The sequence below is a fragment of the Natator depressus genome, chromosome 1 (genome assembly GCF_965152275.1).
Source record: "Natator depressus isolate rNatDep1 chromosome 1, rNatDep2.hap1, whole genome shotgun sequence".
NCBI lineage: Eukaryota > Metazoa > Chordata > Testudines > Cheloniidae > Natator > Natator depressus.
The window spans coordinates 304631541-304650782 of NC_134234.1; the positions used below are offsets into that span (position 1 = coordinate 304631541).

The following is a 19242-nucleotide window of genomic DNA, read 5'->3' on the forward strand; positions in this document are numbered from 1 at the left end:
ATCCAGGTACTTTTCTTTAAGACATCATAAAATCATGATTGATTTAATAACGATACAACAGAACAGAATTGTAGTACATCACAAGTTTTTAATTTTTAAGAAGGATGCTATCACGTGCCTAAAGTTTAGTACATGTGTAACTGCAATATTGGAGCCTATGCTTTAGATATGATGTGATGGTGTGATGCAGAGGGGGGCAGCAAACAGTGAGAGAGGATGGAATGGGAAAGAATGAAGTTTACAGCAGTAAAATCATGTGGATACTCAGTTTGGTCATGCGTATGTCTTGTGGATTCTGCCAATTCTTCCTAAAATAAAAACAAGGAGGATAACAGGATAGGAGAAAATGTCAGACTCATTTCTTGTGGAGCTCACAGAAAAGGTGAATGGTCTGAGGTATACAAATGAGAGAAGGAAAGGGCTTGATGAATCAGTTAGGTAGGAAATGTGTAGGGCTTGATAGAAGTCTTGAAGACACTTACGAGAAAAATGAACAAATGTGGCCCCAAGGCTGGCATTAGTGGTGAAATAGGCAAGAGGTGATGTGTTAAAAGATGAGGTCAGATAGTTGTGGGCAGTAGAGTATGTAGGACCTCAAAGGTGAGGACAGGAAGTTTAAATTGAATGCAATGAAGAAGATTGGAGGGGGTCAGTGGAGAGATTTAAAGAGTGGGTGACATGGTCTGAATGACATAGTCAGAAAATCATTTTGGAGACCACATTCCATATGGAGAGGTGGCGGCGATGTGGGTGTTGAGAAGGCTGGAGAGGAGTGGTTGAGAGATGAAATGAGGAAAACCTGAGAAGAAATGTCAAAGAGGCAGAATGAGGCATGAGATGAGGGATTGGAAGGAGGGAGATAGATTAGGAATCATCAGCATAGCCATCATAGCTGAAACTGTGTGAGCAGATAATGCACTTAATGTGTAATGGGGAAAAAAGGAGGGTACCGTTGAGAGATCCTGAGGGAATCCCCCCAAAGCGGGTGTGGGGAAGGAGGAAAGATTCTGAAGGACCAATCAGATGGGTAGGAAGACTTCCAAGAGAGAATAGTACCAAGGAAGCCAAGGAGGGATAAAATGTCAAGGAATAGGGAGTGATCAACAGTTTTAAAGGCAGTGGGGAGATCCAGAAGAATGAGCATGGAGTACAGCTGCTGAGATTTGGGTAGGAAGAGATGAATGGAAATGTTTGTCGAGTATGTATTCGGTGGGGTGGAGAGGGTGGTCTAGAATAGAGTTAGAGGGGGGAAATTGAGGGAATGGTTGTAAATGGGTCATTCAATGATTTTAGAGGTAAAGAGAGAGGGAGCTGGAGAGGTAGTTGGCAAAAGTAATAGTATCAAGGGTCAGTTTTTTGAGACTTGAGGAACCAAACCATTCTGGTACTTGGAGCAGGAGCCAGAGGACAGTGAGAGGTCAAGGGTGAGATGGAGGAAGGAATGACACTGGTGCAGAGGTGGGGCAGGTGGAGGGATTGGAAAAAGTACAAGACCTTTTAGTGACAGTAGAAAAGTGTGCTGGGGATGGAAAGGACGAGAAGGAGAGTGGGGAAGGAGTAGGGAGGTCATGAGAGATGTTGTCAGTTTTCTTCTTGAAGTCAGTGAGATCCTGGGCATAGAGGGTGGAGGACGTAGGAGAGGGGAAGGTTTTAGGAAGGTGTCAGTGGCCATTAATAAATGTTGGGGTTTATATGCCTGGGACTCAATAAGGGCAAGGCAGAGCTGCAAGGAAGGTGGCAGAAAAGAAGGCAGAAAAGAAGAAAAGAGAACAAATCTGTGTCTAGGAAGTCTGCCTGATGTCTGGATCTCTGCCAGAGAGGTGGGATGAGCAACAGGGCTGGGGATTGGTGGGTAAATTATACGGGGGGAAAGAGGGACAAAGGAGTCAAGGATAGAGCGAGTGGTGTTAATGGACTTAACAACTGATCAGTGGAGGCGAAGGAAGAGCAGCAAGTATTGGGACACAGAGCATCAGAGAAGTCACGGGCAGTAAGGAATTGAAGGTCCTGGAAGGTCATGGGACAGATGGAGGTGAGTGATCATATAGGAAATGATTTGGTAGCAACAAAGAGGAAATTCAGTAATGAAAGAAAGGGAGTTCTGCTTAGTGATGGCAAGGTCTATGGCATGGTCTTTTGGTTCAGGGAAGAGTTCATCTCAGCTTGAGAGTCAAATAAGCAAGACACAGAAGACTGAGGGATAAGACTTCCGCTTTGGGACCAGTAAGCATGGTTTTGCAAGGCATGCTAATCAGCATAACTTTGGGAATGTATCTTAATATGAATGCTAGGATATTCTATTAAACACATGTAATCTGTTCCTAATTTTTCTTAGCTTCCTTGTTATGTTTTACATATATAGTATGCATCTAACCTATTGTAACGGTTTGCAGGACCAGACCCCAACATGTGATTCAGTTAGAGATATAAAGGAAAAATCTATGAAAAAGTGTTTTTACCTTTACTAATCTGACACATATCAACTTTCTCTCTTTCAGCTTTTCCCGTCTTCTGCACCCAAGATTCAAACTTTGCTGCATGATGTTTATCACATGGTAGACCCGATGGGAAAGCTTGGGTCAGTCCTGACAGTACATTGGTTTCTTTCCAATTTACTTGAGCAGTTCCAGTTCATGAATAAAGAAGCGCGTCCAGATCTCTCAGGATGGTAAGATGGCTATTAGATAATATTTCTAGGGCCAGATCCTCAGCTGGTGGAAACCAGTGTAGAGCTTTTGACTTAAGAGGGGCTATGCCAATTAACGCCAGCCAAAGCACTGGCTCAGTGTTTCTTATTATAGTGTGTTGGGAGGTATTCCTTTGTTAAGGTTGATCTGAATTTCCAGATAAATCCAGTTTGGGATCCTTTTCTCCCCCTTCTAACACACAGGATTATTGGTGGCAAAATCGCGGGGGTGAGGGGGTAGAATTTTTCTAGTAGATTTGAAGTGAATTTTCTGAATTACTACACCCTGAAAATAGGAATGTTTAATAGAGTTCAAAAGGTCTCCTGCTCCTTGCCTCCAATTTTGAAGCCAAAACAAGAAAGAAGGCAGGAGATAAAAACTTGGGCCAAGATTTTCAGAGGTGACTAGTGATTTTGGGTTGTCACAGATTTTGGATGCCCCACTTGAGACACCTTCCTCTGAAAATCTAATTTTAAATGCAACTCTAACTTTTAACGTTATTAAGATTTCAAATAATAATATCAGACTGGCATGTTGACTGCAGTGGGCTTAAATTATGATCGTGACTGCTGTAGACTTAAACTTTCACTTGAAATAAATAAATAAAAATAAGTTTTCAGCCTTTCCCATGTGGAAACAGACTTTAAAATGTAAGCCAATTGTTTGTCAGTGGGAAAAGGGACATTTTTTCAACCAAAATTGAAAAAAAAATTACTTATACACAAGGTTTTGTGAATTATGATTTATTAAAAAAAAATAGAGGTGTTCGTCACAGTTAGAAAATTCATCAAAGGTTTGGGATCCTTTTAGGGCTGTCAAGTGATTAAAAAAATTAATCACGATTAATTGTGAGATTAAAAAATTAATTGTGATTAATCGCAGTTTTAATCGCACTGTTAAACAATATTAAAATACCATTATTTAAATGTTTTGGGGTTTTTCTGTATTTTGCAATATAGGGTCAGGGCTGGGAGCTCTGAGCTTCAGCCCTGCTCGGGGCTTCAGCCTTGCATAGGGTATGGGACATCAGCCCCGCTCAGGGCATGAGGTGCAGGGCTCCAGCCCCCCTTGAGGCTCAGGGCTCCAGCCACTATCAGGGTTTGGGGCATGGGGCTCTTGCCCTCCCCCCTACCCCGGTGCCTGGGAAGCTGTGGGCTGGGTCTTCTTCAGCTCCCCCACCCCCCGCCAATGCCTCCTGCCCGCCCACAGATAAGCGATTAATGCATCAAAAATTAACATATTAATTTTGCTTTCAGTTAATCGCAGGTGTTAACTCCGATTAATTGACAGACCTAGTGGGTTTTTTTTTATTAGATCATTGCTAACTACAATATTCTTGTATGGATTCCTACCACCTTCCTTAGTTGATGATGTGTAGTTTCCATTTTAACATCATCTTAACAAAGTTTTTTGGCTGGAAAGAACAAAAATAATGGTATTGTAATTTTGATACTCTATGTATTTCTTCTAAAGCTGAGGAAATTCATATTTATTTTCCATACCCATTTTCTCCTTGCTAATGACATTGAATGCAAGTGTACAGCTCACCTACTGGTAATGGAGGTGACTTGCATGTATTGTGTACATTGTGAAATAGTTAGAGGTCCAGTTTCTGTTTCTTTCATTCCACAAATTCTGAATGATATTGTGCAAACACTTCTTTTTTGGCAGTGTAGACATACCCACTATGTAAATGGCTATGAATGCTTGAAAACTGAAAAGACATGAGTTAAGCTTTATCCCAAGGCAGCCTGTTTAAGCATTTTGTTTAAACTTTAAGCTTTCCTGAGGTTCATAGCCTTGATGAGTTTTGTTCAAAAGGACTGTTATCCTGACTTTCATAGATTTGGGCCAAATTTTTAATGGGCTCCTTAATTGTTCCCACTTATCGGCATATGCAAGATCTGTGGTTTCATGTACAAACTGGCAACTGCATGACCAGCTACCCCTTATGGATGTATAAATGGACAGTTAAGGAGGCTCCCTGAAAAATTTCCTCTTGATTTAGATTTTGTATCTTGGTGCTCATGAAATCAGAGAATGAAGACCCTACTCAAAGGAGTTTACTGGTCAGCATTACTCACCCACGTTTCCATCTACATGATTATTTGCAATTTTAACATCCCCAGTGAAGTTAGTGAATTCTCTGCACTTCTTCCACAGGAAAATCAAGAAGAGTTCCAGAAACTCATCTAGGACTACCATGAAATGGTCAAAGCCTAGGTGAGAATGAACAAATAGTGAACTTGTAATGCCTATCATTACATCTGTGAACATGAACAGCTTTAGGGCAGTTTCTGGGGAGCACAAGCCCAACACACATACACAGATCTGCTAAGTTCCGGCAGTAGGGAAATTAGTTGCCACTTTTCCTATCTCGGTGGGATAATCCTGAATTCTTTGTGTTCTGATGTAAGACTGACAATGATTCATTTTAATGGTCCTTTCTACAAGTCTCATTAAAACATTTGTGGGGGTTGGCCACAAAGTAAGATTTCACCATCTTCGCCCCACCAACCACACACACACATAGAAAGTGGATTTATGTCTTTTAAAATCATAAACTGATGAACAATAGGCTTCTCTGGCAATGCAATTCTTCAAGAGGACTTCAAAGGGAATGTTTTGGGGGGAAACATATGACTCCTGAAAGGAGCCCCTTTGGATCTCTTCATCTGTCATTTCTCTTTGTCAGTCTATACAGGGTTTGCGTAGGGAAGAGCTTATTGTAAATCTACCTTGCCAGCCTCCAGTCATGTCCAAAAATGGATTTGACTCATTGTAAGAGGAAATCTGCTGAATTAACAAATTTGGAGTTGGTGACATATTCCTGAGTAAAAAGAAAAGGAAGACTTGTGGCACCTTAGAGACTAACAAATTTATTTGAGCATAAGCTTTCGTGAGCTACAGCTCACTTCATCGGATGCATTCAGTGGAAAATACAGTGGGGAGATTTATATACACAGAGAACATGAAACAATGGGTGTTACCATACACACTGTAATGAGAGTGATCAGGTAAGGTGAGCTATTACCAGCAGGAGAGCGGGGTGGGAGGGGAACCTTTTGTAGTGATAATCAAGGTGGGCCATTTCCAGCAGTTGACAAGACCTTCCTGGACACTACGGTGCTAATAAGCGATGGTCACATAAACACTACCCTATACTGGAAACCTACTGACCGCTATGCCTGCCTACATGCCTCCAGCTTTCATCCAGACCACACCACACGATCCATTGTCTACAGCCAAGCTCTACGATACAATGTCATTTGCTTCAACCCCTCAGACAGAGACAAACACCTAGAAGATCTCTATCAAGCATTCTTACAACTGCTGAAGTGAAGAAACAGATTGACAGAGCCAGAAGAGTACCCAGAAGTTACCTACTACAGGACAGGCCCAACAAAGAAAATAACAGAACGTCACTAGCCATCACCTTCAGCCCCCAACTAAAACCTCTTCAGCGCAACATCAAGGATCTACAACCTATCCTGAAGGACGACCCATCACTCTCACAGATCTTGGGAGACAGGCCAGTCCTTGCTTACAGACAGCCACCCAACCTGAAGCAAATACTCACCAGCAACCACACACCACACAACAGAACCACTAACCCAGGAACCTATCCTTGCAACAAAGCCCGTTGCCAGCTGTGTCCACATATCTATTCAGGGGACACCATCCTAGGGCCTAATCACATCAGCCACACTATCAGGGGCTCGTTCACCTGCACATCTACCAGTGTGATATGTCATCATGTGCCAGCAATGCCCCTTTGCCATGTACATTGGCCAAACTGGACAGTCTCTACGTAAAAGAATAAATGGACACAAATCAGACGTCAAGAATTATAACATTCAAAAACCAGTCAGAGAACACTTCAATCTCTCTGGTCACTCGACTACAGACCTAAAAGTTGCAATTCTTCAACAAAAAAACTTCAAAAACAGACTCCAATGAGAGACTGCTGAATTGGAATTAATTTGCAAACTGGATACAATTAACTTAGGCTTGAATAAAGACTGGGAGTGGATGGGTCATTACACAAAGTAAAACTATTTCCCCATGTTTATTTCCTCCTTCCCTCCTCCTCTATGCCCCCGCTGTTCCTCAGACGTTCTTGCTGGAAATGGCCCACCTTGATTATCACTACAAAAGTCCCCCCCCCCCCCCCCCGGCTCTCCTGCTGGCAATAGCTCACCTTATCTGATCACTCTCGTTACAGTGTGTATGGCAACACCCATTGTTTCATGTTCTCTGTGTATATAAATCTCCCCACTGTATTTTCCACTGAATGCATCCGATGAAGTGGCTTATGCTCAAATAAATCTGTTAGTCTCTAAGGTGCCACAAGTCCTCCTTTTCTTTTTGCGGATACAGACTAACACGGCTGCTACTCTGAAACCTATTCCTGAGTAGTTGCAGATAGCTAGTCTTCATTTGATAAAGTAAGAATGTGTATGAATTCTAGCTTTAGGCATATAATTTGGTTTTGGATTAGCAAGTACATAGTCTAATATTACTTCTGTCTGCTTCATTCCAGTGTATATATCCATACTAACCTAAATTCAGTCATGTACCAGTTACTCAAGTCTTTACTTGTCTTAAAGAAATTGTTTTTGTACAAATTGTAACCCGAACTGCATATTAAAAATGGGTAAAAAAGTAATGTACAAGCAATTTGAAAGCTTTTGTTCTTGGATACCCCTCCCCTTCCAGTTTTCCTCCCTATTAAGCTACTTTCTTGAGATTCATTTCTGCTTTTCTCCTTTTCTTGCTATGGGCAATTGTTTACTACGGGCTGTGAGTTTTCCATCATGCTCATTTCAGGTAAGATTGCTGGTATTGGGAATGTGAGTGCAAGAGGTGCATCTTTCTGTTCAGAAAACTACAGTACCATGCCCCACGCCAAGGGAGACAGGAATTTTTAAAAAGTGTTTTCCATGGATTCTGTTCCTCTCATTGATCTAGAAATGTCTATACTATTGCATTGATAGGAATTCTTTCCCAGAAAAAGAAGGTGTTAAACAAAGAACTCCTTTCAACGTAATGAAAAATCAGAAAGGTAGGACATCAGACTGGTTTACTTGTAATATACCACATGCTTTTCCTGTTTGTTCCAAAAATCTGGGAATGTCTGTGGTTCAGATGAACTGATGTGTTTCTTACATTCGTGCTTTCCAGTTAGACGGTTGTGGCTCATTTACTAAACATAAAAGGCTGAATTCTATCTCCCTAACTCATGAAAGTTGTTCCATGGACTCCAGTGGGAGTAGAGCAAGCAGCATATGGCCCAAACTGAAATAAATACAAGTGTCCCCTTTTATTTGTATAATTCAGTTATGTGTGGGGGGAGAGGGTTGTTTTCTTTGGGTTCTGCAAATAGGGGTTGCATGCAGTGTGCAGAGTAGGACACAGTTAATTGTTTCTGTTTGCCCTTTAGAATTACATTTTTCCAATGAGACTAAAGGAAGGCATTGTAGTCATGGTAAGTCAAGATCTATATCTTTGTACTGACAGAACATGTGAACTTTATGCAAAAGGTGGCACTGCTTTAACACATTTTTTATAGTGTCTGTGCAACTTTCTTTAGGGAATGGAGTGCCTTTAGGTCCTTAATAACGAAACATGGTTTATTAAGTAGCCAGAATGTTTCTGAATCCATCAATAATGAGTCAGCTATGCAAAGTAACTCTCAAGCACAAAGTTAGCCATTGTTATGTTTACATTCTAATGTTAATGTTTGGACATTCATTGATCTCAAAGCCCTTATGGTTTTTCTTCTGGTTATACCACTGACTGTCATGTAGACAGTTTTTCAAGGACAGTTATAGTTTCTCCTTTTGCATACAGTTGTTCTTATGAAGTGGCCTTTTAAACTTTAAATTTTTGGGTGCTCAACTATCATACAGGATATTAGTTCAGTGCTTAACCCCTTCCTGATCAAGTAATATCTGTTCAGGAATACAATATTTTTGGTTCTTTTGTGATGTAGAAGGAAATACTTAAATATAAAATTAGAGACACACTCAATAGTTTTTTTTCTTTCAACCTGCATTTACACTTGCTTCATATCCCTCACCACCATTAGCCATCCAGAACTCCATTCAACTACAAATATATCATTGTACAGGTGGACCTCTTTATTGCTATATCCAGGTGAAATTATGTGAGACCCAGAACAGTGCACATATAGCTGCAAGGACATTCGGCTTATTCAGGGGTACAGTCAGCTGAGTATCAGGCCAAAACAAAAGAAAGCCTTAGGGTGTTGCTTAGGGGATGATGAGCTCATCTAAATGAGCTCCGGGCATCCCACACCTTAGAACATTACTACTACCTTTTCAGTGTCCAGTGCTCTTTTCCCCTCTGTCTAACTGAGGCTGTATTGTCTATGAGAGTTATTCTGGGAGAGGGAGACAAATTGCTGCTTAGGGGTGAAGAATTTTCATCCCAATGGGCCTCATCTCCTCTCTGCTCCTCTCTAAGCTTGGCGCTCAGCCAGGGAGATGTCAGTTCCAGGCCAAGAACATTCCTATCCTGGCTGACTGACACCATGATTTCACCCCTCTCATAAGATTTTTCTTTGAAAGGTACCCCTCCCTCCAGCTGCTTTAATTCTTAAGGCTATTAGTGATTTCTTAGGGAATAAGCATACATCCTGAAATGATCTGTGCGTTACATAGGCCATAGGGCCTCTTGGGGAACTCAGGAGTGCTTCTTATATCCTTTGAACACTTACTTTCCCTCAACCCTCTATGCTGTACGTTTTGAATATGATCTGTTCTCTGGGGAATTTGGCCCAAATTCTGCTCTCAGTTAAACCAGTGTAACTCTGGAGTAACAGCATTAACTCTATTTACAACAATGTATCTGAGAACTGAACTTGGCCCTTTTGTGTTACTCTACAGTTAAATTCACTCTCGTGGACAGGCCCCACACAGGGCCCTGTGTACTATTTAAGCCCTCTTAAGCCACATACTAAGCTTCCAGATTCACTCAGCTATTTGAGGGAAAGAGTTTACTGGCTGGAATGTTTGCAGAAGCAGCCAGTTATAATTGAATATTGGAGAATATTCAGAAAAAGCAAATTTTGAATGTGTAAACATGCCAGCAATCTGATTCTAACAGATTAGATTAAAATAGGTGCAAGAAACGTGTCACAGACGAGCTACAGGCAAATAATAATTCACAGAAATCATTTGTTTGGTAATGATAATACAGAATAATGAGTGTGTTTGAGAAAATCATGATTTTTATGGATTGTCCACAAACAGAAAAAGAGGTGCAGTTTGTTGAATGAGGATTCTTTATAAATTATTCACTCTGATGTACAAATGATCCCATGAGTCTAGATGTCACCCACGTGATCAGTTCTTATGAGCAGTAAGGGTGTTTCCAACAGATTGATTTTTTCCTGGCAACTACACATATACATAAGCCCTGCACACAGGCTGGTACATACCTAAGTTGGTTGTGAATTTCTGTCATTAAACTCATGTACATTTCAATTAATCCACTGGAGACAGGATTTTTTGACCTTAATCCTTAAATTTTCAATGCCTTAATCAAGCTTTTAGTTTTGTGACTCCTACTAAAGTCATTGGGCAGAAAATGATAAAAGCCCTGCGCAGGTCTGAAAATTTACCCCAAGTGCCAATACAAAATCCATTAATGCCTTGCAGCAACAGACTCAGCCTGGCTATGAGTTAATGAATCTCACCATTGATCATTTAACAGCCTGCCAGCAGTTACTTGTTATTTTAAAATGTCCATGTGTTTCACAGTTTTTTCTTTGATGCCTTCTTGGAACAGATAAAGATACCCTATCTCATATCAGGCAAATCTTCACCTGCCCGCCTTTGGACCTGAATCCTAAATTTAATCCAGAGATCAAAGAGTACTACACTGAAGTCCCATTTGATGTGGTGACAGTGAAGATTGGAGCAGAACCCTCTAACTGTCAGTGCCAGGTGCACCTTGATGAGAGGAAAGGACCAAGGTATGGGGGAAAATGATCCTGTAAGCACAGAGCTGATTCCTAATATTGGAGAAACAGAAAGGATGGCAGCCACCTCTGCATTTCCAAGAGAACTAGGAATTAGGAATTAAGATTACAAAAGGAGATTTGAATGCCCAGACATTTAGTCCTTTAGATTTGTATTTATTTATCAATGTATTAAAGATGTGCCCATTACAATCATTACAATTAAACTCCAGTTAACAACCCCCCCCCAAACTGTTAGAATCTCCCTCCAGCTTCTACATAAAACTACTCACACCACCAATGGTCTGAGTACAGAAGACGAGCACGGTTGTTGGTAAAATATTCAAGGCCCAAATTATACAGAGCTGTATATAAGCTAAGCAGCACTGGGTCTCATCAGTAACTGAACAGAAGATTTTCAAGGTGAACCCAGGAGCTGCTAGAACCATGATTCACTTGGTAGAGCCCTTCTGTCTTAGTCATTATAGGACCAGCATTCCACCATGGTGTAAGGGATCCGTTGGAGGTGCAGTCTTTGGTGGTGTATAAAACAGAGGACCTGACCAGTTGTGATCATTGAGGGTCTTATGGTCCTTTCTGCAAAACTATGGGGGTTTGTCCTGGTGACCTCGCCAGTATCTTCTATTATTAATCTAATACTCTTCCTGTGGTTTCTATTAGAGAAGTTATTCTTGACTTATTCTTAAAAAAAAAAAGCTAACACAAAACCGTGTCACATAAAATTTTTGATGTAGGCTGGCTGCCACAGTGCACCCCAGAGTTGCATGCATGGAGTGATTGATACGCAAATAGACGTGTATGCTATATAATGAGAGTTTGCAAAATACTTTGAGAGTCTTCTAAACGAAAGTCATTATATAAATATTTATTAAGAAGTAAAAGCATTGAAAGTTCAAATTCTGTTAGTTCCAGCCATTCTCAGTTCACCGCAGAGCAAAAACCTCTCCAGCACTGCTCTTGTCTATCATGTTGAATGGTTTATTTGGGAATCCATAATGCTCAGAAAGTGCACCATTTGAAGGGCTAACTAAAATTTTCAATCTCATTTGTCTCCCTCCTCACTTCATCACTGATTTGAAACTGCCAGAAACTATTGTCCCTAGTTGCATCATTCACAATTTTCTTGTCATTGTTGCCTGACTGACTTGCCAACTCTGAAGCTCTCTCCTATCTAAGTTGAAAGCTAAAATAACATCACATTTTTAGATTGTTTCTGGCACATTTTTGCTTTATTGCTAGATTTTTTTAAAAAATGCCTTGCAAGCTAGACTTTACACTATTATTCATATTGAACCATGGAAATAAACATTACTAATAGAAACCTTAAAAGCTGAGGTCCATTTAAATTGCAGTGGAAAGTGCTGTTCAAATCTTGACTGATTTAACATTGGGCCTATCACTTTCTGTTGTTGTTTTCCCTTGCAGTGTTGCTAACTACCCCCTTGGCCTGGGAATTAATAAAATCACTATTCTAGTAACAGATAACGCGCAATCCAACCCCGAGGTTGTGAGCAGCTATAAAATCGCTGTCTATCGAGAAGACCGCCCAAGTCTGCCTTTGTTTGAGGACTATATGGTGTGTGGTTTTGTGCAGGTACTGTTTGTTTTTTCTTTGAATATACACTTTATATATGTATATGGCTTGATTATGATCTCACTTACACTGGTGTAAATCAGAAGTAACTGAATTGAAGTCAGCATGGAACCTGTTTAGATTAGAATGAGGCCCCCTAACTCTTTGGGAATTCTCAATCCATATTGTATAAAATAGGGGGATTACAAAGGTTTTTGGCTATAAATGTAAATTATACATCAGTACCTTTCGTATTTTGTATGCATTGGAAAACTCCAAGCTAAGTTGCCATGACCTTGGTCAACTGAAATCCTACTCACCACAGTATTGTATCTTTCTTTGTAAGAAGCATCAGAGTTATCAGGACAGTAAAGCAGATGTAGTAGAGTTTCTGTTGCTATGATCATCTGTGCAGTTGATGGAATGTTTTGATCATTGTGGTTATGATTGTGATTATGTATTCATTTATTCTTTGCTTATTGCTGACAGTGGGGTCAGCTCTGGTCAAGATACAGATATCAAAATGATTTATGAATGAAAAACGTATAGTCTAGAAGACAAACATATAAAGTGAAAACACACGGGGCAGGCCAAAGGAAGGAATGATCTTAGTTTAGATTTTTTTTAAGTGTGTATATGCAAATACATTATATATAATGTATATATGGATCCTTATGGAAGCATTGAGCCTTTAGAAGAGATCTGAATGAAGAAAAGCTTAAGGTCTGGCATACTGCAGTTGGAAGGACATTTCATACGGAAGGTCAGCATAGAAGAAGACACAAAGATGGGAGTAGGAAAATGAAACAAAGGGGCATTGAGGCTTTCATTGTTAGTGGAGCAAAGGTGGTAAAGGAGAACGTGATAGGATATGAGATCTGAGATGTAGGCCAGGATAGCTTTGTGCAGGTCTTTGAAGGCTGAGCACTAGAAGTTAAAACTTGATATGGTGGGGAAGGGGAAATCAGTGGAGAGATTCCAAGAGGGAATTGACAATAGGCAAGGAAGATAAATTCATTTGTGGGGTTTTGAATAGATTGAAGAGTGGGGAGGTCTTACAGGGAATCCAGAGCGAGTATTTCATTAGCGCTAAATTATATTATCGCAAGCAGGCAGGATTGTAAGCAATAGGGCTCTATTAAACTCAGCATTGTGTGCTCCGACTCTGCCATTTCTCTGTGTGTCACAAAACTTCTTGACTTACACCAATATATCATAGAATCATAGAATCATAGAATATCAGGGTTGGAAGGGACCCCAGAAGGTCATCTAGTCCAACCCCCTGCTCGAAGCAGGACCAATTCCCAGTTAAATCATCCCAGCCAGGGCTTTGTCAAGCCTGACCTTAAAAACCTCTAAGGAAGGAGATTCTACCACCTCCCTAGGTAACGCATTCCAGTGTTTCACCACCCTCTTAGTGAAAAAGTTTTTCCTAATATCCAATCTAAACCTCCCCCATTGCAACTTGAGACCATTACTTCTCGTTCTGTCATCTGCTACCATTGAGAACAGTCTAGAGCCATCCTCTTTGGAACCCCCTTTCAGGTAGTTGAAAGCAGCTATCAAATCCCCCCTCATTCTTCTCTTCTGCAGACTAAACAATCCCAGCTCCCTCAGCCTCTCCTCATAAGTCATGTGCTCTAGACCCCTAATCATTTTTGTTGCCCTTCGCTGGACTCTCTCCAATTTATCCACATCCTTCTTGTAGTGTGGGGCCCAAAACTGGACACAGTACTCCAGATGAGGCCTCACCAGTGTCGAATAGAGGGGAACGATCACATCCCTCGATCTGCTGGCTATGCCCCTACTTATACATCCCAAAATGCCATTGGCCTTCTTGGCAACAAGGGCACACTGTTGACTCATATCCAGCTTCTCGTCCACTGTCACCCCTAGGTCCTTTTCTGCAGAACTGCTGCCTAGCCATTCGGTCCCTAGTCTGTAGCGGTGCATTGGATTCTTCCATCCTAAGTGCAGGACCCTGCACTTATCCTTTTTGAACCTCATCAGATTTCTTTTGGCCCAATCCTCCAATTTGTCTAGGTCCTTCTGTATCCTATCCCTCCCCTCCAGCGTATCTACCACTCCTCCCAGTTTAGTATCATCTGCAAATTTGCTGAGAGTGCAATCCACACCATCCTCCAGATCATTTATGAAGATATTGAACAAAACCGGCCCCAGGACCGACCCCTGGGGCACTCCACTTGACACCGGCTGCCAACTAGACATGGAGCCATTTATCACTACCCGTTGAGCCCGACAATCTAGCCAGCTTTCTACCCACCTTATAGTGCATTCATCCAGCCCATACTTCTTTAACTTGCTGACAAGAATACTGTCAGAATACAAGAATACAATACAATAAAAGAATACAATATCCCCCTCTTAAAACCTGATTCTTTTCCTCCAGTTTTTCTCAACATATTACAGAGGAAGTTAGAGTAATCAAAGTGGGAGCTGACACACGTTTTAGACTTTGGGACAGAAAAGGGGGTAATTTAAAAAAAAAAGGTATTGTGAAGAAATAAGCAAAGTCTTGCAACCGCAGCAAGGAGAGGTTGTCAGTGTTGTTCTGAAAGTGTGTAGTTTGCAGTAACTAACGCAGTCCACAGGGTCCTTAAAAAACAGAATAATCAATACAAATGTATGGCAAAATTCTCTTCTCCGATTATATGTAACCAATGCAAAATATCCTATAAACCCATACTACAGGTTGAAGGGGATAATTTTGTTCTCAGACTGAAATCAAATCTAGTCCCAGAGGAGAGTCTCTGATATGGAACCAGAGTTCAGCCTGGCATGTTCAGAGATATAATAACCAAATCTTCACTGATCTTAACATATACATGTCTAATCTAATCTATTACTTTATATCATTGGTTCCCAAACTGGGGGGCGCTCCCCCCAGGGAGGCATGAAGAAATTCCAAGGGGGGCACAAGGCTGCCCAGCCCTTGAGATCCCGGCCGGGGAGGCTAGCCCCCGGCCCCTCCCCTCCTGTCCACCCTCCCCTGCAGCCACAATGTGGTTTGCGCCTGCCCGTATCCCAGGCTTTCCAATAAGCCAGTTCTGCCGCTCTGAGCAGCCTGGTAAGGGGGCAGGGAGTGGGGGGAGGAGGAGTTGGATAAGAGGCAGGAGGTCCGGGGGGGGGCAGTCAGGGGACAGGGAGTGGTTGGATGGGGCGGAGGTTCTGGGGGGGGCAGTCAGGAGACAGGGAGCTGGAGCATTGGATAGGTGTGGGAGTCCCGGTGGGGCCTGTCAGGGGGTGGGGGTGTGGATAGGGGTCGGGGCAGTCAGGAGACAGGAAGCCGGGGGGGCTGGATAGGGGGTGGGGTCCCGGGGGGGTGGTCAGGGGACAAGGAGCAGGGGGAGTTGGATAGGGGGTAGAGTCCCAGGAGGGGGCGGTCAGGGGACAAGGAGCAGGGATGGTTGGATAGGGAGTGGGGTCCCGGGGGGGGGGGCAGTTAGGGGCAGGGGGGGTTCCAGGAGGGGGTGGTCAGAGGACAAGGATCGGGGGGGGGATTGGATGATGGTAAAGGAGAGGTGACGGGGCATGAAGGGTTTCTCGAAAATTAAACAAGGGGGCGTGATGCCAAAAAGTTTGGGAACCACTGCTTTTTATATCATGTACCTGCATCATGAAACCCAGGCACTGTTCCCACAAAGCTGAATTATGCTGGCCAGGGTTCCACGCATTTTCAATTCATTTGTTGTTGGAGCTTTTGTATAGTTTTCAGGTAGTCCAATGATGCTATAGGAATGAGCAATTGACTGCAGAATATAAATAACCTTTTTCTTTATATTGCCTGATGAGGCCTCTTTCTTTGTAGGTGGTCTATTCTACAATTAGGGATTGTTTTTAATGTTCTTTTTTGGAGACGTGTTATTTTCTTAATCTTTACTAAAAAGGACCCAAAACTGATTCCAACTGGGTCTTCTTTTCCTCATTAAGTTTTGGCATGTTGAAAAATATGATTATGGAAAGGTTTTGGCAATAGTTACTCTTTCAGTAACTAAAAACAGGTATGTAGTCTTGAAATAAGTTTAGATACACAAGTGATATAAAAGGTGTGTAAGTGGGCCTATCAGTTTTCTTGATGTATAGTAATGCCAATTTTCATAAATCCTACTTGCCTGAATTAGGCAGTGATGTACTTTTATAAGTGATAAGGGTAGGTAGCAAATTACAGTCAGGAGAGGATTAAGAGTTGCTTCATGAGATCTAAGCCCACACAGCATTTGAAGGTGGCCCAGTGACCGGCCTGATGTCAGTAGTGAATCGGAGAAAAACAGGAGCGCAGCAGTTGGAGGGGTATATTATAAGCTACTTAGAAACCAGAATTGGCTGTGAAGATGAGAAAAGCCAATCATCCATCAGCCAATCATGAGCATATATTTGGTCCCAGGAGTAGGAATTTGTGCTATTGTATGTTCTCCCACATTACAGTTTACACTGTTGTTAATGTTTTATTTTAGTATGTATGTGCCCTCATGCCATATCTTTGAAGCACTGTTGAGAGATCTGGAATGCTTAAAATGAAAAGTGCTGTATAAGTTCCTTTTGCTTGAACTGCATTTGTATGCTCATATGTGAAAAGCTTTTTCCTAATTAAATTTATTACGTAATTGTGCGGAGCTACGGGGGTCTTTAATAGCTAAAAGTAAATATGAGATGAAAAACATTTTTGAGGTATCTAATGGGGATTGTGAAGATGCAGCATGTGATTTTAAAGTAGCATTTCTTTTGAGGTATGTTGAAGGCAAACATTTCAGAAACTATCTTATTAAATTTTTAAAAACCTAAAGCAATTAAGGTTTAGAAGTGGAGGTTAAAATGGCACTGTAAAAATGCCAAGATGTTGCATTTCTTTTTTGCTTCATCCATATTTGCTAGCGCAAACACTGTCTTTTGTTTATGGTGATTTATTGATAGGAAACATATTTTAAGTTCTCCAAATACTGTAGTTACATTACACTTGCTGTATTGGAGTACATTACACACACAGGCAGCATTTGTTATAGTCACTGTTCAGTGGCTTCCATGCTTGTTCTCTTAGTAACCAGACACCTGTTCCAGAAGCAAAAGGATAAATACACCATGAACTGATGGATTCTCCTTTGGATACTTGACTATGCACAACTGGGATCATGCCTAGGAAGAGAAAGGTCAATGACAGTGGTGTGATCTTTCTCACAGTAGGCTTCCGTTAGAATTCTAATCCAGAGACTTTTTTAAAAACTTTCTTTTATGTTTAATCCTGTTAGGATATTCAGGTTTCACTGCAAGCTGATACCATGATGAAGGTTACAATACAAAGACAGAGCTAGAGATGTTGTTTCCAGTCTTCTAACAATTCTCATGCATCTGAGTAATCCTGGATTAAGTTCAAGGCTATTCAGTTAAGAAGTGTGTGGTTCCGAGCCTCACATTCCCTCGGAGTACCAAATTATTGTTCTTTCTCCTTATTGATAGCAGCCATAATGTCCTCATTAAAACCAAATTAGTAGGGGATAAACTGTGGAGTCACTGCAGCGCATTAATAGGCTTTGCATCCCTTTTATTTGCATTCTGCTCTCCTGCAACGCTACATTGCCTGTAAAAGCTTGTTGGTTTGTTTTTGTTTGTAATTTCATTTTATTGTCGACAACATTCATAGTATTTGAATTTGGTTGCAGTGGCACCATTGCTATATTCCTAGTGGCCTTGTAATCTCTATGTAGGCACAAAAAAAGGAAGTGGAACCAATAGGTTGTTTCCATGAGACAGGGATACCACTATAACCCCCAATACGGCAGAGCCCAACGTTAGTTGTGCACTGTCATAATGGTCAGGACTAATGTATGGAAATAACCAGTGTATCCCTCCATTTATTATGTTGTGCATTATCTTTAAAACACATAGCGATTTATTTATGTATTAGAGTAAAATGTTTTTAATGTTAATTACCTCTTTCATTTTTAATACGGGTTTAGCTAGAGTCCTGGACAGTAATTGGTGACATGCAAAGGTTAAAAGCTTCTCTGTGACACCCTGAAGATTGATACCTACAGTATCCTACTGTCTCATGTTAATATTTTTTGTGCCCATTCATTTCACTAATAGCATTAGCTATTCTTTTTTTGTTTTGTGCTGTGAGTAATGGATAGCCAATACACTATTTGCTAGTTACGGTGTATCGTTATCCTTGTCTCTGCATTTCTGTGAAACATAATAATACCATAAAGAATTAGTATTGTACAGTGGTTCCATTAAGTAAGTTTCTACTAATTTGAAAGTTTTTACTGGTATGAGAGAGATTTCCTCTCTTTATAATGGGGAACAGCAGCAAGACCAGTGAAATCTTTCCAGGTGGTAGAATCTGCACAAACAGGTACACACCAAGGAGGCCCTGGCAGGATTGTGAAGCCGCACTGAGGCCCATACGGGCATATCCTCGTGGCTACTTTTAGTGAGTGAGCTTGATTACAGCTAATGTGGATATGTCTAAACAAGCTGCTGTTCGTACCCCTGGCTGCAGTGTAGACATAGTCTAAGATCTGGACGCACAAAGGGAGTTAGGTGCCTAAGTCCCTGTTTTTAGACACCGAAGACACAATTTCGGCACCACTGGAGTGCACAGAACTCCCACAGAACAGTGTAGGCACCTAAAGTCACACACCACGTACTTTTTACAGTGCAATGTTTCCTAGACTCCTAAGTTTCTGCCTTTGGGCACATGTGCTGCTGTCTCGCTCTAGGTGTCCAGAGAACTCTCTCTCACCTAAGCCCCAGAACAGTGCACAAGCCAAGGAGGATAGGTGGTTGATTGCCTAAGTCATGTGCAGGACTCAATCCCGTAGGTGTGCTCTGAGCATGCCTACTGGACTGCATCCCTCAGGCGACTTCAAACAAAACAGCCTAAATATTTTTGGATTGGTCAAATGATTACTTAGTGTGCAAACTGTGTACCCTGTATTTGAAAGGTTTCAAAAACA

General features: G+C 41.4%; 1 protein-coding gene across 1 annotated transcript in view; it reads left to right on the forward strand.

Moving 5' to 3' along the window:
• The window catches only part of CPED1 (cadherin like and PC-esterase domain containing 1), a 217806-nt gene that overhangs the window by 94877 nt on the left and 103687 nt on the right, over positions 1-19242 (forward strand). Inside the window, exons 12-17 of the mRNA XM_074942311.1 lie at positions 2499-2668; positions 4851-4910; positions 7685-7752; positions 8131-8175; positions 10503-10689; positions 12121-12289. Of these exons, the coding sequence (XP_074798412.1) occupies positions 2499-2668; positions 4851-4910; positions 7685-7752; positions 8131-8175; positions 10503-10689; positions 12121-12289 (699 nt within the window). The remainder of the gene's footprint in view (positions 1-2498; positions 2669-4850; positions 4911-7684; positions 7753-8130; positions 8176-10502; positions 10690-12120; positions 12290-19242) is intronic.